Source organism: Halyomorpha halys, unplaced genomic scaffold (genome assembly GCF_000696795.3).
Source record: "Halyomorpha halys isolate HHAL.00 unplaced genomic scaffold, Hhal_1.1 Scaffold459.1, whole genome shotgun sequence".
NCBI classification, from domain to species: Eukaryota; Metazoa; Arthropoda; class Insecta; order Hemiptera; family Pentatomidae; genus Halyomorpha; species Halyomorpha halys.
This window is the reverse complement of record NW_027116111.1, coordinates 545,005-570,808: the sequence shown is the minus strand read 5'-3', so window position 1 is coordinate 570,808 and position 25,804 is coordinate 545,005. Positions and strand designations below refer to the sequence as shown.

Sequence of the window (25,804 nt, the reverse complement as noted above, 5' to 3'; positions counted from 1 at the left end):
TTAAAATGTAAAACAGCAGTTACAAAAAAATAGAAATGTAGCAAAGCTCTTACCGGCACACGATGGTTCAAAAATCGGAGGAAAACCTCAGTACCTAAGTACGTAATTGTTTTCTTTGTATCACATTAAAAAATGGAATTTTTGTTTAGGTGCTCAATCGAATGAAACTAATTTCAGCCCAATCTGCCTTTCTATCTCATATTTTCCTTCTTCTGATTTTTCGATTGGGCTAATTTTAGTTTCATTCGATTCACGAAACTATTGTAGTGAGTCGAAAAATCTGATGTGACGGCGTTTGATAAACTCCGCTTTTTTTTCTTCAGATCTCTCTAACAGAAAAATAAAATATGAATTAATAAACTGCATTACGTAAAAGAAACATAAATCAAATTGAAATAGTCCAAGTGAGATACTTAATCTTTGGAGGTGAGGGGCCTCCGCTAATGGTTGAAAAAGAGCAAATAATAAGAATTAAATATGAATGACAATAAGTAAATAATAACTAATATATAGAAAGCGAAAATTAGTAAGGGATGGGAAATGGGGTAATAGAGAAGAAGGGATTTAAGGTAGAGTGATGTTGGCAGGGTTTATGGGGCCCTTCCTGCCCTGCCACCTCGCAGGAAGGGAGGATGGGCTAAGAGTCCGAAACTCCGGCACTGTTGGTAGGTCGAATAATTGGTCGAGTTCCGCAGGCTTTTTCTTTTTTTTCCACGACGTCGTTCGGACAATTTTCCTCAGTGCATTTTGACAATTTTGAGTCTTGAAAGGTATGAAAGAGTCGCTGGGTGCCATCTGATGTGTGCGTAACCAACGGTGCTCCATATAGTAGTGCCGGACTCAAAATGCTCTTGTATATTTGTAGTTTCAGTCTCAGTGACAGAGTCGGAGAAGTGAGGAGGTGATTAAGTCGGTATGATTCTCGTCTGACCGTCCTCGTCTTCTGATAAAGATGGGCAGAAAGCTCGAGATGACGGCCAAGCCTTTTATATACTATGGAGTTGGAAGGTGACCTTACCGAGTCATTTACATGGAGAGTCTTCGGTAGTCTTGATCTCTTGAACTGGTTATGCGCGAACACAACACAGTCCGTTTTAGCTAAATTTACTGAGATGTTCAGGTTGCTCAACTTTTGAGCATACTATTTTAGCCTGATGTAGAGCTGTCTCGGCGTTCATACTGCTATTGTAGATGGCAATGTCATCAGCATGAGCGGCGATCGTTGCCTTTCTGTAGTTTTTGTCGACTACATCAGCAGTATAGATTGAAAAAAGCTGGTAAGAGTACTGCTCCCAGTGGCACTACGCAAGTCAGTGGAATAGATGTTGAATGATCATTAAAAACCGCAAACGATGTTCCTACTGCCAAAAAAAGAGGCGATCACACTGAGGAACTGTTACGGGCATTTGAGGTCCTGTTAACAGCAAGGAATGTTTTGAGACACAGAGTCGAATGCTTTTGTGCAGTCGATGGAAATCATGGCCGTTACCTCATTCCGGTCGTAGGTTGTATTTGCTTAAGTTTGGAGTTGAATAAGGTGCTCTGTGCTGAGGTGAGCTTGAAAGTCGGCCTGCTTAATGAATTGCGGAGTGGTCATCACAACATTCCCGAAGATAATTAATTATGATTTTTTCTTAAACCTTAGTGAGATGAGGCAACGGACTGATGGGCCTTTAGTAATCCGTCTCTGTTCCTAACTTATTGGATTTGAGGGGTAGAAACAGGATGGCATATTTCCATATATCGGTGAAGTATCTTAGCATCAAACAGGATTTTGTACAGGTTCGTGAGATGAGTGATTCCCTTTCCCAAAAATCTATATTTGATTTTTATTTCACACTTTCTTTTCTGGATCCCTCCACCTTCCTAAAATTTGAAATGGCAGAAGCTATAAGATCTACTGGAAAATAAAATGTGAATGATAAGAATGAGAGTGCTGGTAATGACTAATCTGAAGGATCACTCCATTTGTGTTCAAAATGATTGTGGCCTTACAGAGCCCATACTAGCCCTCTTATACAACTTCGTCAGGTTAAGTGCCAATGATGCAGTGGGAGAGATGTACTTGGATTAAGTGCCCTGATTTACCTCACACGGGTGGGAGATAAAATGTTGAAATATTGTATGAATGTGATAAGTATTTTTACTTTAATATTATGTCATAGTCATTTGTTCACAAACATATTCTGACTCTTTTGATTTAATTTATGATTTTAGAATGAATATGCACAATCATGTCTTAACTACTTATTTGTCAAGATTATCTTAAAGTGTATATAATATCAACATATAAACAAGTTTTACTATATATAAAAAAACACCTCGATTAGATCCAGTGATCTTTAACTGATTTCATCTTAGCAGTTAAATTCAACAATTGTATTTGATTTGAGTAAATTCTTATTTATGAATCTTAAGTTAACACAATATATTAATGTGCCCATGAAGACATTGAGGTTCAAAATAAATTATTTATTTATTTTTAGTAATTATTCTTTATCAGCGGATGCCCGATCTTTGAAGTACTGAGTGCCAAAAGCATGAATGGTATCTTCCATTAGAAGACAGAGGATCATGAAGGTGATGTAAAGCATAATAAGGTAAATTCCGAAGAACCTTCTTCCTTCGAAGTTCAAACTTGGTATGAAGATGAGAGTTGACAGAAGCGATATGAACAAGAAGAGTGATCCTACTGGAGCAACGTGTCCATAAAATGCCTGAAATAGACGACATTTTGTAACAAACATTAGGTGGCTATGTACATATGTACCATAGAAATAATGGTCAGAGGTTGATTGAAAATTGAATAAAACAAACATTTCATTATCTTAATCACTCAGTGAAGTAAACAGCTGAGGAGAAACATAAATATATTTGTATAGGCAAATAACGTATATAAATGAAAGCCTTGTATATCTCTATGGCTTGCGAAACCACAACTAGGGCCATATGGATAAACATTTAGAAAAAATAACTGAAGGTTATTTTGAAATGAGGATGGAGATATATCTGACAACATACATGTTATTATATTAAAAAAGCACTAGTTATTGACTTCCAAGAAAAGAAAATTGTTTGTTTTTACATGTAAAAGTTTAATCTTTGACAGGCAACATTACTAAATAAAAAAACCAGAAACCTATAAAATTGGACATTGGTAGTTGTTCCTCCAAACCACAGATATAATAGTTTCAGTTCTGGAGACAGAGATTATTACTCCGAAAAATAAATAATTATATCAATGTATCTGTTTTTATAAATAAAGATATAACTACTGACGAAAGGCATTACTTTCAATTGGGATATAATGACTTCCCACAAACTTGAATTAGACCAAAAAATAAAATAAATTCGAATAGATTCTCGTCATGGGTGCGGTAGCGATCGTTGCAACTTATTGGCAGAGATGCAAAATCTGAAATTTACCAACAATTTTGACTGGATTTCCAAAATTTCCGGTGCTCCGGAGAGTTTTATCTGGCATGTGCTCTTTACTTAAAATTATTGAAAAACTAACTTCTCTTAGTAGAATTTATAAGTAACACCTTTGAGTATTGTCTTAATTTTCTCTGTTTGCAGTAGATTCCCAAATTGTCAAGTTCCCCACTTTTCGAGTATTCAAATTATTCCGATTCTGACCCTCTTTCTCTTGGTAGTAGTGCATGAATTAACAACTGAACAGTGGTAGTTTAGTAAAGAAAAAGTAATTGTAAAGTCTGAAAACGGTACTTGACAAGATCGCTGACTCTTCTGGCTCATTGTTATGATGGCCAAAGGATTAAGTTTACAAGTTCTGGGTCGTGAAGAACTTAAGGTATTATTGAAGAAACTTTGGGGTGCGAATTGTGGTGTTCAAATATAAAGGGAAGATAGTTTTCTTTCTCCTGCCTTGCCTTTAGGAAGAATAGGTTTCCGGGTCACGTATTGAATCTAATCTTCTCTTTATTTATTTCTTCATAGCCTCTGGAATTGAGGATGTCTCCTTCATTGTTATTATGGTCTTCGAGTACTCTAGGCATATCTCCGACCTCCTGCTTGGGTTTCCTAGATAGAAGCAGCCCACCAATGTTTTCCACCTGTAAATGAATTCTGCAAACTGTTTCTAGTACCCATTCCTTTCCTATCAGCTTTGGGAATCCACTTTCCTTCAGGAGGACATATCCAGCAGTCTCCAGAACACCAAAACTGGGAGATATAAGAGGTCAATGTTCTACCCGAAAAGATATGCAGCTTATGTGCAAATGCCATGCCCAATTAAATATTTGCGAACCCCAATAGTCTAAGAAGACCCAATGAGCTCTAAAGGCTAGATGGATGGTGGAGAAGAACTATCTTAAAGGATAGTCACTTTACATCAGTTCCATCTCAATGGTCCTTCTCACAATATCACCTTCAATAGATTTCAGTTCCACAAGCCTAATTTGAAGACCAGCTACAGTAGTCCTGTATAGTAGTTCTCTTGCTGCTAAAGTAGAGACAGATATGATATTAACTACCTTGGATTCTAATTAGGCCTCTTTAATGAGCATGATTTAAATTTTTTTTCCATCACTAAATAGTTGCAGTGAAAAAGAACAATGTCAGGGGATAAGGCAGCTCTGAATGACTACCTTCTTAATAAATCAATTCATAGTTTGACCATTAATTATTTGAATTAGGTTGTGCTTGCCTACTTTTATTACTCTAATAGTTCATAATAGAATGGGAAGATACAATAATAAAATATTTTAAAAGGACTATATAAGATTAAATATCTGAAGTATTGTAGTACTTTTTACACTAAATATAAATACTTTTTATATACTTTTCTTTTAAGTGAAAATGTAAGAACACCATAAAAATGTATTTATTCAACATATAGTTTGTACAGACCATCTAAGATTCAATACTCAATTTGATTTCTAAAGATTATCAACATCACAATTAATTATAAATGCTTAGTATAAATATTAATTAAATCAGTCCTAAAAGGTACTTGAGGCCATAATATCTTCAGTACATAATAATTTCATTTAAATTTATTAAAATTCAGATAATTACTTTAATTTGAACATGAACAATTGTGTTTATTTAAGATCACTTAAGTTGGCTCTCTTCTAATTATGTTAATGGTTTAAAAAATTAAATGTTTAAATACACTGTATTTATTAAAGTTATCTGGTATAATTGATTCACTAGGAAAAATTTGGAAAGGACTCACCAACAATGCTTCAGGTGCAGGTCAGGATGGTGGAAACCAGACTGACAAACAATCATTCTCCACTTTTACTGATAAGACTAGATTCTGGTCCTTAATAGTTGAAACAATTTTTCCAGTAGAAAAAGAATTTGGAGATATAAATTATAATAATGAAAAAAACATCTTTTTATATTTTCAACTTTTTGACCATATGGTTTAGGTCATATGTTTCCAAAATGGAGGCTTGCGCCATTCAATTTTTTTTTTTATGAAAACTCATGACCAGTTATTATATTTAAATTTTATCTTATTTTAATCAATTTTGTTAAAAGACTTTTGTAACAAATAAAAACAATAAAAAGAAAAGGAAGCAAAGTACTGCTACAGCCATTGAAGAGTTTCAGTACTTTGTTAGTAAGTACTGTTTCTAGACCAATGGTTGTCCTAGGAGGATTGGACAGGATCATGCTTGCCCATTAGATTTTTCCTCCGTTTGTTATCCTGATGTACGTAATTGATATGATCTATGTTCATATAGATTATTTTATGCATACTTGTATCGGTATTCCTTTCAGGTATACAATTATTGAAATTGCGCCAACTCCAAGTGAACAATCTGGTAGATAAGTTAAGAAAACGAAAGGTATGGATTACACTAGATGTTGATGCTTACTGAAATATTTTCAAAAATTATCCAATAAAACTAAAAACTAATTACTTAAGGAGTTGTTTTAATAAGTCCTTTTATTTTAAATATCAAAAAGCAAGACCGGTCATGTTTCTTATTTTTAAAAGTAAACTAAAGCATTTATTTTCATTACATGAATTCACACAGTTATTGATAAATATGTGAGTACATAATTCCATATACAGCTTTTAGTGCTGGTCGAATAATCATTTCATAAGCAATTTATAGTACTTGTCTGAAGCTTTTAATCTAAATGTCATTTGTCGTAGATTTATTCTAATATCCAAAAAACTTACATTACACATTCTTTATCTAATAAAAAATGACTATATGTTACCAGTCACATGTGTTACCAAACAGATTAAGAATTTTTGGCCTCTCTCTTTGAGGTGTAAAAAAAAAATTTCTCATGCATAATTACTAAGGTATTGTTAAAGGATACTGAACATAGGTCCACCAAAACAAGCGGCAAAACCCATATTTTGCAATCCATGCTTCGCTAACGCAGTGTTTGAAACACAATCTGAAATATAAATTTGTGAATAGCTAATTTCTAAACTACAATATGTGAAAATCTTCAACATTCATTTATTAAAATCTTGGAATATATAGATTGTGTTCAATATTGTAACTGAAGATATTTAGAGATAAAATATATGGTATGTTGATGGATTTACACACAAAATAACTGCATAATTAAAACATTCCATTGAATAAAATATAAAAATTTTTATTGTCATGTACATACCTACTAAACAATTTCCCCAAGAAAGAAGAGTGATTGCCAAAATTGAGCTACTGATTGTAAACCTGGCTCCTATAATTGACAGGTGAAAGATGACTTGTGCAGAAACAAAGCGAATCACAGCAATTGCACAGACAAATCCAAGGTAGGCTAATAGCTAACAATCAAATTCATTATACACAATTAAACTTAGTGGAGTAATTGAGGGACATTTATATAATATAAAAACTAACTTTATTCTATTTTTATTTTCGTAGCAGCATTTGAACAAAGATTAAATTTAAAGAATATAACTATTTATTGACAGTAAAATTTGTCTTATTTTATTGCTATTTAGTGAGAATACTGGACTAAGAAGAAATTAAGTTTAATTAAATAGATATTCTTGGTATTAATAACTGTGTCATAAATATGCAGGTAAGGACTTTTGCATTAATATGCAGACAATCCTTAGAGGTTTTGACACTAAAAATATACCAACAGTCTTAAATCTTATCCATTCTAAATTTTTTCTTCAAATCCAATAAATTAGCTGCTTCCCTATCTTTCAGAGGATTGTAAGCCTTTGGGTTTGACTTGATTTTTGCCATCCTCTATTCTTGACTTCTGATCTGCAACTGTTAGTTATTGTCAAAAGAACACTTCATATCCTTAACCCCAACAAATCCCATCAAATCACCTTTACCCTTCGTCGTAAACCTACCGACTGCCCTAAGTCTCCTTTAATAATGTTGATCTTACCCCTGTGAAACAGATCCGCTACCTAGGATTACATCTGGACAAAGGACTAACCTGGAATCCTCACACAAGACTGAAAAGACAGGAAACTGCATGTCGATTTCGACTATTACAGCACTTACTGGACAAACGGTCTAAACTTCCAATTCATTACAAAAGACTGATCTACATGATTGTAATAAGGCCAATCTGGACATAAGGAGTTGACATTGTGGATCCACTAAACCTTGGAGTTCCTCTTGTATCCAATGATTGCATTGTAAAATCCTCAATGCTTCTTACTTTGTCACAAATAAAATCACACATAAAGACCTTAATATTCCATATGTAACTGGTCTAGCCCGAACCCGATATTACTCCTTCCATCATATAAACTCCCTAACCACCCAAACCCACTAGTTTCTAATCTTGCTTCCTCTTGCATTCTTGACAATCCTCCGAGGTGCCTGGAAAGAAGATGGCCAGGAGACCTGCTAATGTAAAACGTCATTAGAGTGCTACCAATGGGCAGTTTCTCTATACGCCTGTGACACTGCAATTTAACAGAGATAAAAATTTTCTAAATGTATTATAATGTACAGTTGTAAATAGCAATAAATAAAAAATATATATATCCTTAACATCGATTCTTGAGGACCACTAAACCTGTTAACACTCCTTACCGCCACTTACCACAGTTTTCTAGGACAACGATTGAAATGAACTTGCCGGCTCAGATTTTTATAAATATTCTGCCACTCTTTCTAGAATCTGAAACACTCATTTGGATATTGAGCTTCATACTTGAAAGAAAATTCATTTTGGTCCTTTTAATGCCAAAAAGTAAAAATTATGGATACTGAATAATCAGTAGGACAGTATCATATATTATTTTTTCAAAAATCTTTTGACAAACATTCCACGATATATATTTAGAAATATTTTTAGTTGGCTCCATAACTACCGCAAGGATTTGGGGTGAAATCTAAAAGAAAAGAAAAAATGTTGAAGTGGGACCATCACACTACTTTTACTTAACCATTTCAGGCTTATAAAATTTGAAACAAAAATTGTTTATAGTTCTGTTACCAAGTCATTTCGTATTTATAGGTTTATATAAATGTTAAAAACAAATATTAACTTTATTCCTGCCAAGTTTACAACAGTTTAACAAAAGATAATGGAACTATAGCAATTGGGTCTATGGCTTTTCCTGTTCCAATCTGATGATTCTATTTTTCATTTTTTCTCCTATATTTATTCATGAAATTCTTCACTAATTTGCATTTATCCATTGATTAATATTGCTACCAAAGAGAACTGAATTTTTTTTTATTATTTAATGAAGATAAAAAACAAGAAAACCGAAAGAATGTGAAAAATCGAATATTTAAGTACTATTATTAAAATACTCTAAGCACCTGTATCCTAATATCTAATGGTCCACCTACTTGCTAGGATACTAATTGGATATGATACTTACCCAATGGAATCTTGGTTTTGAGTATGTATCAGTAATGAAGAATAGTATAGTGGCAAAAAGTATGCCTACCAAAATTCCGAAAAACCATATCCCAACGCTCACTTGGCCAGCCGACACAGTTATTTCATCATCTGGAAGAGTTAAATTTGAAGGGAATGATATAAGTTTTACAAATACTCAAAAATATAAGCTTATAAATATATATGATAGAAATTACTGGACTATTTATGATTGATTATTTTGTATTCTTGATCGGTAGTAGCGTCAGAATAGGTGGCCAAATCTGGGATAGGGGACCTTGGTGTCTTCGGGAGTAGGAAGAAATGGACGGTTTCATACAACTATTTTGAGGTTTCTCAAATTATGTAAATCCATTAGTATTTATTACCCTTCAAGTAAATCCACGAATAAATACATAATAATCCAAAATTATGAAGTTATAAGAATTAATTTTTAAAAAATTAAATGCTATTAATACAGCATATTAAATTATGTTTTTCAAGTAAACGCATTATAATTAGCAATTAATACAAAATATAAACACGATAAAACGAGATTTCTGACGTCAATCGTTAGGGAACAGATTACAGATTGGGGAACCACATATTATAACCTTGGAAATATTAAGGTTCTACGGTAATGCTATAAAGCGATCTATCGACTATATCTGTCCTCGTATCGATCTATCTACAATATAACATTATGTAACCTTTCCAAATATAGAGTGTGTTTTTCATCCCAGGACAATGCTTATTTAAGTTCCTTGTGATTCCCAAATGATAGTACTAATCTGAATGGAGACGTAACAGGTAACTAGAAAAAACGAACTTGATAAGGAAATAAAAGCGAGATTAGAGGCGTAAATACTTATTATTTTTAAAATTCGAAATTGCATTACTCACATCTTCTGTCCAGAAACTTAAAAGTCAGAATTCACAAAACTATTATCTTTCCTAATGTTCTTTACAGATAGGAAACATGCTCTCTTTCACTAAAGGGAGAACAATGGCATAAGGTTCTTTAAAATAAAGTATCATGAAAAGTATAGAGGCCGAAAAAAAATGGGTTAACCCGAGATTTTAGATAACATGGTAAGATGGTAGATAACAGAAAACCTAGGGGTGTTACCTCCCACCTGTTGAATTATCGTAATATTAAGTGAACAAAACAAAAAAAAAATAGGTAAATTAACAAGTTGAAAGCAGTGTACATACATAAGAAAGAACAGCAAAACTACATTTACAAAAGTTTAATAATAAGAAGAAATATATGTACACAGAATGAAAAAGGAAAAAAAAAATTATTATTATCAATCAATAAAACAATTAAAGGTTGACTTAAATGCTTAACTTAAATGCTTAACCTTATTAACTAAATTTACATTATTATACAAAAGAGGAATATAAAATAAAACAAAATAAAGTTTACTGGAAGATTATTGATTGACCGTGTGTAAAGATGAAAGGAATATGGTCCGGGTGCGGTAAAAAAAAACTCAAATAGTAGAATTATACTATTTTATTGAGCCAAATAAAATAGTATAATTCTACTATTTGAGTTTTTTTTTTACCGCACCCGGACCATATTCCTTTCAAAATAAAGTTTAGTTCGAATCCCACGTACTCCTGGCAGAACACAAGGTTCTCCGATATTTCCTTTCCGGTCACCGTCTCACCTCCTCCAGAAGTATGAAGATGGCCCCTGCCACCGCTCTCCAATCCAGGACGGGCTGAAGAAACGTTGTCACGCGCTACACTATATCCACATTTCTAGTATTAATGACCGTCCATTGAAGTAGTCATATCGCTAGTGTTTTTTTTCCACCATGACAACCATAACACCCCTTGTCTACGCAGATATCGCCAGTGTTTTTATTTCACCATGGCAACTGTAACATTATCTACAGGTAACCAACCTATTCTAATCACGGTGGTGGGTTAACTATTCATTTAAGGGACAACCACGAAATAAAAATCAACTCCCGGGATTTGAACCGGCGCTGCTGCAGTGATGAGGCAGCCAAGATGTATTAATTTTCTCGGCCACAGAAGGGCTCGAATTTAGGGAACTACACTCGGTAAATATAATACAGGTGATAGCTTTGTTGCGAATATGATGGGCGTGTAAGATTGTTGTGTCTAGAAACGAAGGTATCCCTAAAATATCACCGATGGGTAGACGTCGGGAGCGGTAGAGGTGTGAAACTACTCAAGTTTCTATAAACATGTATTAACAATCATCCTTATTTTATTATTTTTGAGGTTATTAGTATTTTTACTTACAATCAAAACAATACAAAACGAGTATGGGAAATAGGAAAAAGTTAATCATGACCAAGAGTTTGCACCAACCGTCATTCCTCTCATCGCAGTTGACCAAGGGGACTATCAGCTTGAGGCCAATTAATATCGGTACCTGAAAAATTTTCTATTATTTTTAACTAATTAACCAATATGTTCAATACTTCTCGTTCTAGTAACAGGAAATTGAATGTCATGTTTAGCAAAAATGGCTTTAATTAACAAACTCAATTTTATTTGACAGTGTTTGGAATGTGGTGGAAACCTGAAACTTCGGTTGGATGTTTCCTACCATTCTTTTCAAGAACAGTCAGAGATAAAGACTAGTTCAAATGTAAACAACTTTTTTGATTGCTGTGCAAGTATCAAAAATATATTGTAATATCGCTCTCTCAATTTTAGAGAAAATAGCACTCAAAGTATTAAATTTGATATAAGAAATCATTTTTGCTTGTTATATAATTCAAATATCAGAAATTGATTCATCATGATATATTACTAATTTCTTAGTCTTTTATTCCCAAGTAGATTCTAAGTAAACTCTGAACCATTTTTTGAAAGGAACTAACACACAATTTTTTGTTTACTTGAAAAAAAAGAAAATGAATTTTTCGTATCTTTATTCCCCTAAATATGGTCTGCAGAGTCATCAATTTTAAATCTTAACTGTATATAGTTATCATTAAAGTAATAAAAAATTAGGGTGAGGTAACTTCTTTGTTTTCTCCCCTTGGATTCTTCCACTAATACACTATTATGAACTGTTTTGAGAATAGGACTTTATTTCAATTTTGTTCAAGTTTGTCTTTTCTAAACTTCTAATGGGTGATTAAAAATCTTAAGACTAATGAATCAATTAGACCCTAAGTACCTCAATAATCATAATTATTTTACGAAAAACTGGCGGATCCGGGCCAATAATCTTTTCAAGTGATATCTCTTCACGAAATTCTTCAATAAGCGGTCTAAAATGATTCCAATTATATCCTAAAATGGTATACAAAGATATTATTGAAATGTTTCATCAACAGGTTTAATCTAATTATTTATGATTATCAATTCACCTCTGAAGTATCTGGGGACGGAAAGTTCGAACCCCATAAGGCTGTATACTCTGTTTGCCTCCTTCCTGAATATAATACCTTTAACGTTAAGAAAAAAAAATGAAGAATTGATCGATTTAAAAAAAATTGTCCATGTAAATTAAATTTTAAATGAAAACCTTCTGCCATTGAAGCTCTATTTTTTCTGTTAGGTATGAACAGCGACCTCTCTCTAGCCATCTTCTTTAGTTTCTCTTCATCTGTCGATAATTGTTAATAATATTCACTTTTTAGTAAACATAGAGGCAGTGTATTTTATAAAATATACATTATATTTACCAGCTATTCTCATTCTTTCCTCTGAAAAAAAAAGAAGCTGTATGCATATGTTTTCATGTATAAAACAAAAGGAAAACCTCAGTTAACTAATTCATATCAGTTATTTGTTTATAGTAATCTGTTAAAATATCGTACTTTTCTTCTTCAGGAGATTATCAGCCACAACGTGCGCTATGTTGATTCCGATGTATATTACATATACTCCCAAAATACCTGAAATTGATTCATTTTTTAAGAATTTTCAATTCAATTCATGTGAATTTTCAAAAAACTCAATTTTCATTCGAAGTTCTAAATTCATAAAATGACCTATACGAAAATAACCTAACAGAACATCATTTAAAGTCGAGTAAGTTTACCAAATATGAGCCCTAAAGTTTACGTTCAATATAACTTAGCGTGATACAATGCATCGAAAAATAGTATATTTTTTTCCGCAAATAACGAAAATCGATATTTTTTAAATTTACTTTATCAAATATAATGGGAACTAATACACGAATGACGCAAAAATTTCTATTAGCTCTCGAGTGAGGAGTTGTAGGGTAGGAGTAGCAATTTCAGAAAGTGGTTCAGTTTTTGCCTGGACTATACAAGAGATATAGTAAATGTTATTAAAAAGTAATTCCCATAAAAGCCTAAAATTTTCACTCATTTTTTGTTTGGAGCTCCACTTACAGCAATTAAAGCTTAAAAGAACTTCGTTTAAAGTAGAGTAAATTCGCTAAAATATGGACTCTGGTTACGTAATCTGTTCCCAAAATAAATTAACCTACTACTCATTTTTCAGTACATTTTTAATTCACATTTTCTAATTTTTTTTTTATGAAATGTTGCTTTATAAAAAAGTATATCTCGAGAACAATAGAACTTAAATAGTTCATCAAGAGCTCGTATTTTAGCAAATTAACTTTAATTTAAATGTTGTTTTATTAGGTTTTCTAGTGTTGTAGGTAGTTTTTATGGAGCTCCGAATGACAAATTAATTTTTTTTAAGTTTTAAAACAGCCACTATTTTTGCAAGTACCATGACTGACTCTCATCTCTTCATTAACAATGCAATAAAGATTCAAAAAATTGCGATCAAAGAATCAGATAATGTTTATTTTTTTGTACGGGCTCTCGACCTAGTAGAAAAAAAAATCTACTATCAAACTAAATCAATTACAATGATGGCTGAGAGAGATTGAAAAAGAGAAGCAATTAAAAGATATCTCATTGATATTTACCAAAATAAATTCACGAACATGTTGATTTTTAGTTGTACGGGAAAAACATTTGGCTTATGAATAAATCTATATCTCAGGGATTATTAGATATATTGATGTCTATTATCACTTAAATTAAAACTGGTTTAATGCACTATAAAGTAGTTTATGATTAGTACTTTCTTAGGAGTTGTAGTTTTCTTAAAATTTGCCAAATTAATTGAAAAAATATTGATTTTTAGATGTTGGGGCTAAACTTTTACTTTGTGAAAAATCTGGTATCGCGCAGGTATCACACAACTTTCACTTAGCACCCTCCGTACATATCTAAATTTTGTGTATGTTGGTGGGCTCGTCTTGAAGTTATCGAATAGCGAAAATTATGAACAAGAGAATTTTATTTTTCTATAGCTCAAGAAATTCTTATTTTAAGATTTATCATGGGGGGGGGGATAACAAATATAAATTTTGTTCCTGCCAAGAACATGACAGTTTAACAAAAGATAACGAAGCCCATGTAATCGGGAAAGATCGGGAGTCTCGACTTTTTCCTTAAGAATCGGATATATCTGTTTTTCTTATATCTCCTTTGTTTATTAATTAAATTATTTAATATTTTGTATTATTCTATTGTTTATTATCACTGATATTGAGAACTGTTTGTTTATTTATTTTTTCAAATAAACAAAACCTCGGGTCCTTTAGAGAAAGGTTCTTCAAAAATTCGTTATTTAATGGCAATTCCGTTCAGTCGATTCTATCGAAAATGTTGCTGTTGCATCCAAGGCATAAATCCGACATAAATAATTAATTTCAGTTACGTACGACTTTTGGTTGTCGAGCTAGGCTGTTCGCAAACATACAGTTTTTGCGAGACTTTATTATTTGGACTAAGAGGACTTCAAAACTTGAATATTATTTGAAAATTCAAATTCGAAATTTTTCACGATAGGAATACTTTCCCTTATTCCATGTATAGACAATTCAAAGTAAAAACAAGATCTGATAGTACAAGAGCCCAAGAGGAGAAAAAAGCAGTTATCTCACCCCAATTTTTGATTAGATTAATGAAAACTATGTTTATTTAATAGTCAAAATTGATGAGTCTGCCAAGTATAGGTAGGGGGAATAAAAAATGGCGGCTGTTTCAAAGCGATAAAAAAAAACAACTAATTTTTCATTCGGAACTCTATATCATGAAAACTACTATTTCTACGAAGGTAAAGGTCAGAAGCTTCTTTATAGTCCATTAAACTAGCTTTAATTTTAGTGCTAATAGATATCTGTACGTCACATAGTTCCTGAGATATAGATTTCTCAAAATAAATTGACTAAATACTAATCTTTCAGTAGATTTTTAAGAAATTTTACTTTTTAACAAGCTATATCTCGAGAACTATTGGACTTAAATAGCTCTTTTAGGGCAATTATTCCAGCAAATTTACTCTTCTTTAAATAATCTTCTCTTAGATTTTCTTGTGTTGTTGGTAGTTTTTAAGATATAGAGCTCCGAATGAAAAATTAACGTTTTTTTAAGGTTTTGAACAGCCGCCATTTTTTATTCCCCCTACCTATACTTGGCAGACTCATCAGTTTTGACTATTAAATAAACATAGTTTTCATTAAAGTAATCAAAAATTGGGGTGAGATACCTGCCTTTTTTCTCCTCTTGGGCTCTTGTACTAAGAGAACCTAATAGACGTACGGGTGTCTATTATCTCCAATTGGCACTAGTTGAGTGTACTACAGAGTAGTTTATAACGTTTGTTTTCGTAGTAGACTCCGTAGTTCATAGCAGTCGCCAGGATATTTGTCAAAATAAATTCACAAAATATTTTGATTATTCCATGTTTGGAAAAAATAAACTTATTGTATATGAAAGATCATATCTTAGGAATCATTGTTAAAGCCCAAAAGTGTAGTTTCTTTTATTTTTTAATTCAAGTTTTATTTATTTCCAATTGGTTTTTACTTTTTGTCAAATATACGTTAATTTCTTTTTTTTTTTTTTAACAAGTCAGTTTGATTTTTGTAATTAAAATTTATATTCAAAAATTTATTATAAATAGTATACAGCACAATTAGGAGCTGTTGTAGGATTACTACCTGGATAGGGACCGATAAAGCTGTCTGCAGTTAGTACTGGCAAAGATTGGAGCGGTCAAACTTTTTTCTCGTTCTCACCTCCAGCTCATCACGGCTGTTTCTACCGAATGCAAGATCGTCTTATTTCTACTAACTCGACCAATCGTCCATCTCGGATGAGATTAGAATTGAAATGTGTCAGTGATGAGCATATTGGCCCCCCGGCCATCTCTGAGTGACTATTTTATTTCATTTATTTATAATATAATTTTATTAAATTGTATATAATTTGGATGTAATTTTTTTTTTATCATTTCATTTTCTTTATTATTTTAATGTTTTTTATGAGATTATTTTCAGGTGTTCCGTTTTTATATTTATCCCCAGAACCAGCAAACATTTATTCTGGAGAATTGTTTTTCAATCGGGAAAAACACCTCACCCTAACAATCATTGAAAGTAAAAAGCTCTATTTGGGCTTATATTTTAGGGAATTTACTTTCCTTTAAATAATATACTATTAATGTTTATAATGTTGTAAGTAGTTTTAAAAATGAGGGACATTTTTGGTGTTTTTCTCGAAAAAAAAAATAAACTTCAGGGGGGGGGTGCATCATGAACACTTTATTCTTTCCTTCTTAATGTCTTTTCCTTCACACGTTGAAAAGCCTAGGTAAAAATTGAACCATTTCAGTAAATCACACATAATTTATTTTACTTAAAAAAACTAATCCTTTTTTTTTTAACTTCTGAAACAGCCATCATTTTTTAGTTCTCCAACAGACAATTTAAGAGTTGGTAAAGTAATCTAATTTGACTCTAAACTTTCCACAGTTTTCATCAAACTAATAAACAATTGGAGTGAAACAGCAAGGTTTTTTATTCTTTTAGGCTCTTAGACTGTACAGTTTACTTACGCCATATATTGATTTTTTTCTAACCATAATATTTGAAATTGGTTTTTAATTATGTGGTAAAATGTTTGAAGTTTGATAAAATATTTAGTCAGATTCCAATCTAGTACTAATTATCGTCCATAAAAGTAATTTTTGTTGTACAATCGATTGGTAAATTAATTAATTAATATATATTTTTTTCAATTTCTTGAGACTGGTAATAATTTATTCAATAAATCAAAATTGAATACTTATATAGTCTCAACACTTTTTTTTACATCAATAGCCCAACGTTTCGGCCATTTCGACTATTTCTAGTTTATTTATATGGTAGTGATAGTATGGATTGAAAATTAAAAGTTTTAAATATTTATGAATTTTTAGAAAATAGGGTGTGTTTGACTTAGAATTAATGATCTGGGTAGAATAGCATGCAAAACAATTTTTAAGTTTTGATGTGAGGTGAGAATTTGTATTGAAGATTGTCCTTGAGATGGCCGAAACGTTGGACTATTGATGTAATAAAAAGTGTTGAGAGTATACAAGTATAAAATTTTGATTTATTTAATAATTTATTTATTTATTCTCTGAAATAAATTGACAAATTACTTATAATCTTAAAATTCTTTCTTGAGACTGGCAATTTTTTACTAAATAATTCAAAACTAGTCCAACATGCAACCAAAAACCAACATATTTTTGATTTTGAAAATACACTCATTTTACATAAAGAGAATAATACATACAAAAGGAAAATACTGGAATCCATTTACATATCTGAAAATATTGATTACACAGTAAACTTCAAAACAGATACGAGGAATTTAAATCAACATTATGCAGAGATATTAAGTAAGATTAACTTATAAATAATATAGGATAATTTATATATGGATAATTACAGTTAGCCTTGATAGGAATTTTGCTAATGTAATAAAGAGAAAAAGTGACAAAAATGTAATTATGATAAATAATTTTTTAAATGCTTGAACTGAGTAAAGGAAGGTTACAAGTGAGGTTGTAATAAAAGTGTATAAATAGTGGTAAAAGAGAAATAATTTGACTGTGATTTTTAATGTATTTTTGACATATTAGGTAATTAAACAAATGTGAGATATACTGATTAACAAAAAATAAGTTTACCTAATGGTTTTAATGTTGTTCATAGATATAAATGTTTTGACCTGGGCAGAATAGCCTGTATGGAGTTTTTTAAAATGGTTAAATGATATGTCTCATAGTAAATTTAGGTAAGGTAAATTATAAATAATAATGTTAAATAATTGAATTGATTGTAGGATCATACATATAATGGAAACTTTTTGTAGTAGATTGTCCCTGAAGATGGCCGAATTGGCCGAAACGTTGGACGTGTAAATGAAATAAATGTTTTGTGACAAATTACTTCAAAGAACATACTTATCTCAGTAGTCTGTCTGACTATACTTACATAATGCATGAGTAAGCGTGTAATATCTGCAATAAAAACACAGGAATAAAATCGTATAGGTGACAAGATAGAAAAATACGTTTCTCAATAAACCCAGCTTGTCGACTTTAAAAGGCCTCGTGAACAAAATGAGACCTGATACAAACGTAGTCACGAACAATCCCGATCCTGAAATTTATTAAAAATATAATTAAATCTATTTTAAGGCTTAATTTAATTTTATTATTCACCTCTCAGTGGTTTATTGCAAGGAATTGATGAGGTGTTAACAATTTGAGGAGTATTTGAATTCGAGAAATTAATTTCAAACACCGTCTGAGCAGTCTAGTTGGAACTGTATAAATTCAAACCTCACATCCAACAATTTAAAAACTTTTTGCAGGCTATTCTCACTATCACTCTCATCTTAATATTGTATTTACATATAAATTTTATTGATATTAATGACCTGGGCAGAATAACCTTTAAAAGTTTTTAAATTGTTGAAGTTGTAGATTTATATTTAAAATGCCAGTTCGGCCTAAACGTTGGACAGTTAAGGAAATAAAGTGTTTTGAGGGTTAACTTGGATATAAATTATTTTATTCAAACAATTAGAAACTAAGAGAAATTCTTGAGCGTAACTGTCCAAAATAAGAGTTTTGAAATTTTCAGCATTTTTATTGTACTGAATAGTTTTTATAAGAAAAATAATGGATGGTGTTTGATTCCCTAATTGCATAAAGAAGAAACTTGCACGCAATGGAAATTGTTTATTGAGTAGATATTTTAGAACTATAAATGAATTTTTTCCGAAATAGATACGATATAGTCACATAACGATGGAGTGAGATGCCTCTTCAATCCGCGCTCCGGGATGTAAGATTTAGAATTTAGTCATCGTAATTAATAAATTTTAAGAATGTGTTTTTCATTGAACCGATTCAGTAATTTTTTTATTTTTCCTCAATAATTCACTCAGACTACTTTCTCGAGCGTAACGATTTTGGAAAGCGAGACTAGTAAAGTTTATAGTTGAGCGTTTTCTGAACCGTATGAACTTTCTTTTTATCAACCAAATCACCAAATTTGTAAATGAGGTAAATCTTTTTGATGATTTTTTTCAACATATGATTATATCATGTTTTAATTAGTGCAGTATGTATAAAAAAAAAGTATATTTTCCTGTTAAAAAAGTAGAACCAATAATTTCGGCTGTTCTGATTTTATCTTTGTTTTCCAATTTTTAATTTTTTTTTCGTTTAAGACTCCCATTGGAGTCCTATACTGCCTAACTATGGTGGGGGTCAAAGTTCTTCATTTTGTGCGACCGCTACTGAATGAAAAAAGTTGACGCCCTATGCCGGATTCGAACCGGCACCGCCAATAGACAACAAATTGGTAATACTGAGTCTTAACGACTGAGCTATGGGCAGCCCCAATCTTTAATTTGTGTTTCCCAAAGGGATTGAGTTCATAATTAAACATAAGGGTTCTACTTCCGAGTTGTACAGAAAGAACCTTGAGTATTTCAATTTAAAAAAAAAAAACAGTAATGTAATAATGTTTCAAAACTAAACTTTGTTTTAATAAAAACAAACACTTTTTTTAGGGGAACAGACACCCTGTTGTTGGTATGGGTCTTTCAGTACTACAGTCCCAGTATGATTTTATTGTGTTAGATTTCATAGCTGCGGAATGGTCAAATTTTTATCATGAAACTTATTTAATTCCCTAGTGATGCCAGTTGAAAAATGTATGGATGGTGCCCGATAAAGGATCGGGTGCGCCCATGTAGGGGCTACTTAGGATAGCATTACCATAACTTTTAAAAATGTTAACCGAACTACCAAAGTAATTTTTAAAATAAAATAAACTTTCTGAAATACATAAAAGTAAGGAATTCCAAACTAAAACCAGAAACAACTGTTCTTATATTTAAAACAATCCTCAGGCCACTGCTGATGTACGGCTGTGAAGTCTGGGGAGCGGCATCATTCACGAAAAGAAAAAAAAACTACAATCTTTTCAAAATAAAGTCCTAAGAATCGCAGTTAATGCTCCTTGGTTCATAAGAAATAGCCAATTGCATCGCGAATTACAAGTGGAGTCAATAGAGGATTATATAAAAAAAAGGTTCATGAAGTTCCACTTTAATTCCGACAGTTAAAGGAGCAGTTTGCCTACAACCTGGGAAGCCCAACCTCAACCCGAAGAATGAAGCCCAGACTGCTGCAGGACATTCTTTTATAAATTTTTAATAAATATAAAATTAATTCATAGTCATACTACCTCTATTTACATATTATTATTATTCATTATTATGTTTTTTCTCTTTTCTTCTCTCGTCCCTTTTTCAAATTAACTTGTTTCTTTTTACTACAAGAAGACAATTGTTTGTTTTATTTAAGTGTACCAATATCATTATTTTTTGTTATTAATTTTACTTTCCTCTTTTATTAAGAAGCATTATTCTTATCTATTTTTTTTCTTTTAATAAGAACATTGTATATAGTTAGGGGTGTCATTTGTATGACTATACCCCCTCATAATCAACTGTTAAAAAAATATATATAATATAAGTTATATCAACCATGTAAGGCCCACCAGGCCGATCTGGTATAAAAATTTAAAAAAAAAAAAAAACATAAAAGTAAAGTCTGCTTATTACCTGTTAGACTCGCAAAGACTATTTCTGGATGATCCATTTCTGCTCCAGCATAAGCTGAAAAGAGATCTGGAGCACCGTTACCGAATGCTAGGATGGTAACTCCAGCTAGACTTTCTGGTAAATTGAGGGTATCCGCGATTACCTCCAGGTTAGGGCATACACTTAAACAAATGGCATCTTGATCATTGTTTAGATTTAGGATTGGACTAGGTTATCGTAAAGTAGATATAAATAATGTTTACATTTTCATTAAAATTTAATTCGATATTTAATTTTTTTTTTGTTAAAAATAAAAAGGTTTTTGCATAAAGAGCATAAGGTTAGAAATTTTTGGTTTTACAGTAAAAAGTTTTTTTTTTTCAATGAAAAAAAAGAAGATTATTGTCTGAAAGAATCCATTCACCGCGAAGAGTGAATCGGTTAATCTAGAAGAATCAAATCACCTATCTCTAGTTTGGAGTGCTCAAGGGACTCCTACACGGTCAGTTGGAATGTCAGTTAGACTGATGTGAATCTTCCAAGATGACAGACCTACGGACGCTTACTAGTAAATGGAATATCGAACAGTAAGGACTTTGAGCAATGTCTCTTTCCATTCGTAATAAACAGAAACCTTGTTTAGAAATTTTGGGATTTGCCTACAAGAAAAAAGTGAAACGCAGAATACCAAATAAAATTTCTTTCAAATCTCTTCACAGCAAATTTTGGATGATTTGATCTCAAAAGTTTCTCAGTAATCCATCCGTCTTATCCTTACACGATCTGATGAACGTTGATTTGACTATTATTCCGACTGAACATATAAAGGTACCTTTAGATACTTAACATAAACCTATTATCTTATTCTATGCCCCCCCTCTTGTTGGTTTATATAAATAATATATATTATAATAATAAACCTTACATGAAGCTACTCAGTCAATAAAAATAATCATATTTTAATTGAATAATTGAAAAAATTGGGAAATTTTTATTATTTTTTATATTGTATATAAGGTGCTGGGTGGAAAGAAAGATAGAAATAATCTATTTTATTAATCTATCCATAGATATTTTCTATTGTATCTGTAGACGACATTATATTTAGACATATCTGTGTAGGATCAAAAATTTTTTTTTTTTATTATTTATCAATTGTTGGAGAGAGGAGTTTTGGGGACTACTTGAAAATGCTTAAATCAATTCTAATTACTTTACTATACTTACAATACATCAGCTAGTATGGATGTAAGATAAAACAATATAATCAGTGTGAAGAACTGAAAAAAGAGGAAAGTTAAATATGCAGCTACATACTGTAAGGAGTGTTTAAATACAAATAAATATATTACCAAGAATAGTACACCGATAAATGACCATTCTTCTGGGTATTCACAAAATACCCAACTGAAAGGATTGACCAATGGGGCATTAGCTACTGCACAATCATGTGTATTGTAAACGAAGGCACATCTTTCTTCATAGGGTATTTGCATTACATACTGGCATGTATCCTACAATATATGACTAAGTGAATGATAAAATCTTATTCGTGTATTTTTGATTTATTTTCTCCAAAAATAATAGACTGTATTGAAGGTTATTAGAGTTAGTTCTTGACTCCCTGGGAATCATCCACCACCACATGCATGGAAATTAATGAGTGGGGGAGTTATCCAGAGGAGGGATGGCATGCATGCATAGCATATCCTATTTGTTGTTTTATTTATCTATTTACTACTTTGTTATTTTTTATATTCTAATATTTGTTATATAGGGGAATATGTTGATAAAATGAAATGAGGGTTGTAAAATAGAGGGGAAAGAAAAAAAAAAAAAAAAGGGAATAAAGAATAAATTGAAAATATTGTATTTAGTCTGTAGACTGATATTAATTGTAAAATAATAATGTATGGAAAAAAAAATGTTATCTTTCTATTATATGTATCATATCAAAAAAATGTAATTTATAAATTTGTATATGTCCAGTCACGGATTGATCAGTATGCTGTGTAATGTAGCAACCCGATGTATTTGGGCAGCATGATTGAATAAATTTCTTTCTCTGTGTGTGTATATTTCAAATCTCTTTTACCTCTTGAGAGTTTAAGGGATGCCTGATATAAATATACGCTACATTTAGGCACGTGTGTACCAAATTAGCTGATTGAGGCTGTATGATTATTTTCTAGGTAAAGCAATGCCACAAAGGAGGAGGAAATGAAATAAAAAAATATCTTTATTCTGGGACTAAGTCCCCTAAGGAAAAATACATATGGACAATGGAATAATATATGAATCATTTATAATTTAGCTATGAATTTCGAAATATGAGATTATCTATTTAAATTTTACGGTGGAGGCAAATAAATAGCTGGTGTTTGAAGGAACTTGAAGAAAAGAGGCATTACGGATAGAAATAGGCAAGGAATTCCAAAAGGAGGGAGATCGAACTATATAATATAAATTTGGATTGGTTGGCTCTCTGTGCTCGTGGAGTGAATACAGGAACGTGAGGCAAGGAGATCAGTGATATAGGAAGGTTTATTATTTCTTATTTACTTAGGGGATTGGAATAGGAAAGAAACAGATCCAGAAATATGAGTGCGTCTGAAAACCCCAAGGATAAATCTTATAAAGAATTCATAAGGCTCCTTCAAGTTCATTCGTGAGCCCCTCATAATTCAGACAACTATAAGCACAATAAGAGAGGAGACGAGTATTGGAAGGATTGGTGGATTCCTGCCTAAGGATAATTTCTTTCAAAAATGAAGAAATTTTAAGAGGAGATAAATTTTAGTGAAAGTCTTTTCTTAAGCATAACAAAGCAATTAAATCATTTATCATTTCTTTCCTTTTCAAAACTGAAGTTAAAATACAACGTTAGTTTCGGAGCTCTAGTGCTCATGTTTTTTTAATGTAAAATTGACGATTAACCATCGATTATCGCCACCATATAATATTAACTGGATGGCATTTCGTTAAACGAAATTTTCTTTAAAATAGTTATAAAGATAATCAAATGGTTTTGTCATTGAATGTCGAGTTATTGCCTAGGATGCCAACAAGTTATCTCGTAGTTTGACTGATCAATTGTTAATTTTCCGTATTTCAAAATATTTACGAATTTCATTGCAGCTGCACAAATGTGGCAAGTAAATCAACTACGAAAGCTGACGACATAAACAAAGCGAAATAGATTATGAGAAAAATACTCTCATGAGTTCTTTGGCGACTGAATGATATTTTCTTCATATGGCATGTAACTTATATAAAGCAATCGCAGAGATTGAGAATTGAATAAAGAAAAAAAGAAAAATATTGAAGATATGCGAATACCCTGTGAACTAAAAATCCTTTCCTAGTGACAAGGGCAACATCCTGCAGGAAAGAGACAGCCGTTTATTGTACCTAGTTCACAACCATTCTATTCAGTATTTTATAAATTGTTTCAATTTACAGTTTATTTTTATTTTTGTTTTATAATCTTTTCTGTGTTCCTTAATTCCTACCCAAAGAAATGTTTACAGATTCCATTTGTAGCTAGTCATATTTTAAATAGTAATATTTTATAATATTTGTATTTTTGAAATTTACACCGAGTTTTCTTTTTTTGTAGTTAGTTATATTTTAGCAATTAGTTTGTTTTCTTTTCTTTTATACACTAATAATTTTCTTTTCCTTTTTAGTATTTTTTTTTTTGTTATCCTTTACTTATATTATTGTTTGTTATTTTATTTACTATACCAGCCTACAACGTATGTCTCTGGGCTATAACAGTTGTAAATAAATAGATAGGACAACGCTAAGCGTGTTTGGAGAGAAAACTAGAAGACAACTGGGTACTCTAAAAAAGCTAAAGTAATTGGGTCTAGCCCCAAGGAAGTAAAAGGAGTTTGAGACTGGAATATTTGGTACAATTTGTGTATTTCAATTGATAATGAATATACCAAGATCTATTTCTAACCCCTGACTAAAGAGAAAATGGACACAGGAGGGACCCTAAATACGATGATGGTGATCTGATATATTGTAATGATAGATTGGTTTAAAATACCAAAGCAAGGATGGAGAGGTGGGGAGGGAGGGGGTTAACTGTAGAGATCCACTCAGTAAAAGTAACCTATCCAAGAAGATTTGAACACTTTTCCTATAGGAATACAGTATACAATAACTGGGGGTGGAGGCTGTGGGTTCTACTCCCTTCTCCCTTGGTAGGAGAGAATAAGCTACACCAGCAAGGCCTCAGTAGAAGAGCAAGATTTATTTTGTAGGAAGAGTAGGCTGTGTGCACAGCTATGTAATGTTTGTCATATGCAGCAATGAGTTGTACCCACTGCTGCGAACACCCGTATTGTTTAATAGGCAGGGTAGGGTGATAAATAAATAATAATACAATAACTGGGTCCTCAAGGGTGCGAGTTATGAAGGGGTCTGCACTTTAGAATCAGAAACTATTATAACCAGCCTCAATCTTAATCTTATACCCTCAAAAAGATTATTAGTAGATGATAAATCGTATGTTTCTTCTTTTTCTTACCTTCGGAATTTTCATCAAACCATCAAGATGTACAGATTTTAATGTGCCATTATTTAGCTTATGAACAATATTGATTACATCATATTCCATTTTGATAGTTCTAAACTAATAACTAAAATATACTAACAGAAAAACATTTTAAAAAACACTAAAACGAAAGCATCTGTTGTTTTTAATTTATTTAAAATATGTTAATGCAAAACATCGTTTAGAGACCTACCACTAAGTTACTTGGTAAATATAAAATTGAATCGGCCTATTAACGTTGAGTGAAGTTTTAAGCCAAGTCCTCACTAGTAAGTATTTGCGATTTCGGTCTCAAGACATCTAGAATTTGTCTATGATCACCGGTGGACCCTGTGGCGTGCTAAGCGGAGGTTTGTAGTAGTAGGGGTATACGGCGCCTCGGGCATGATGGAAGAATGGAATGTAATAAAGGTAAAAAAAAAAAAAATTAACATATCTAAAATTTGAAGTTTAGATTCAGAACTTCAAGACTAAA

At 31.8% G+C, this 25,804-nt stretch overlaps 2 protein-coding genes and 1 long non-coding RNA gene across 5 annotated transcripts in view; 1 reads left to right on the top strand and 2 right to left on the bottom strand.

Annotated features, from left to right (window-relative positions):
* LOC136797166 (uncharacterized) lies at positions 1 to 3,246 on the top strand. Its single transcript, XR_010845006.1, has 2 exons — positions 1 to 98; positions 2,487 to 3,246. It is a non-coding gene; the product is annotated as an uncharacterized lncRNA (long non-coding RNA).
* Positions 1 to 5,693, bottom strand: part of LOC106683047 (putative sodium/calcium exchanger 6) — a 33,296-nt gene extending 27,603 nt beyond the window's left edge. The window contains exons 1-2 of one of the 2 annotated variants that reach the window (XM_014424254.2): positions 5,201 to 5,693; positions 54 to 329 (exon numbers count right to left, since the gene is read on the bottom strand). The gene's annotated coding sequence lies outside the window, so the exon portion shown is untranslated. The remainder of the gene's footprint in view (positions 1 to 53; positions 330 to 5,200) is intronic. The other variant, XM_014424253.2, reaches the window with a different exon arrangement.
* On the bottom strand, positions 2,458 to 25,455 carry LOC106683046 (mitochondrial sodium/calcium exchanger protein-like). Of its 2 annotated transcripts, XM_014424252.2 has the most exons (16): positions 25,303 to 25,455; positions 22,115 to 22,276; positions 21,990 to 22,042; positions 20,784 to 20,944; positions 18,134 to 18,301; positions 12,630 to 12,707; positions 12,495 to 12,515; positions 12,335 to 12,415; positions 12,177 to 12,254; positions 11,984 to 12,099; positions 11,095 to 11,227; positions 8,813 to 8,943; positions 6,616 to 6,769; positions 6,310 to 6,390; positions 5,734 to 5,795; positions 2,458 to 2,717 (listed from the first exon to the last, which is right to left on the bottom strand). In XM_014424252.2, the coding sequence occupies exons 1-16, from the start codon at positions 25,390 to 25,392 to the stop codon at positions 2,490 to 2,492; spliced, it is 1,797 nt and encodes a 598-aa protein (XP_014279738.1). In that variant the 5' UTR covers positions 25,393 to 25,455; the 3' UTR covers positions 2,458 to 2,489. The 2 variants fall into 2 exon arrangements, 1 of the variants encoding a protein (XP_014279738.1); XR_010845005.1 differs by lacking the exon at positions 6,616 to 6,769 and having other exon boundaries at positions 2,638 to 2,717.
* Between the last annotated feature and the right edge of the window lie 349 nt (positions 25,456 to 25,804).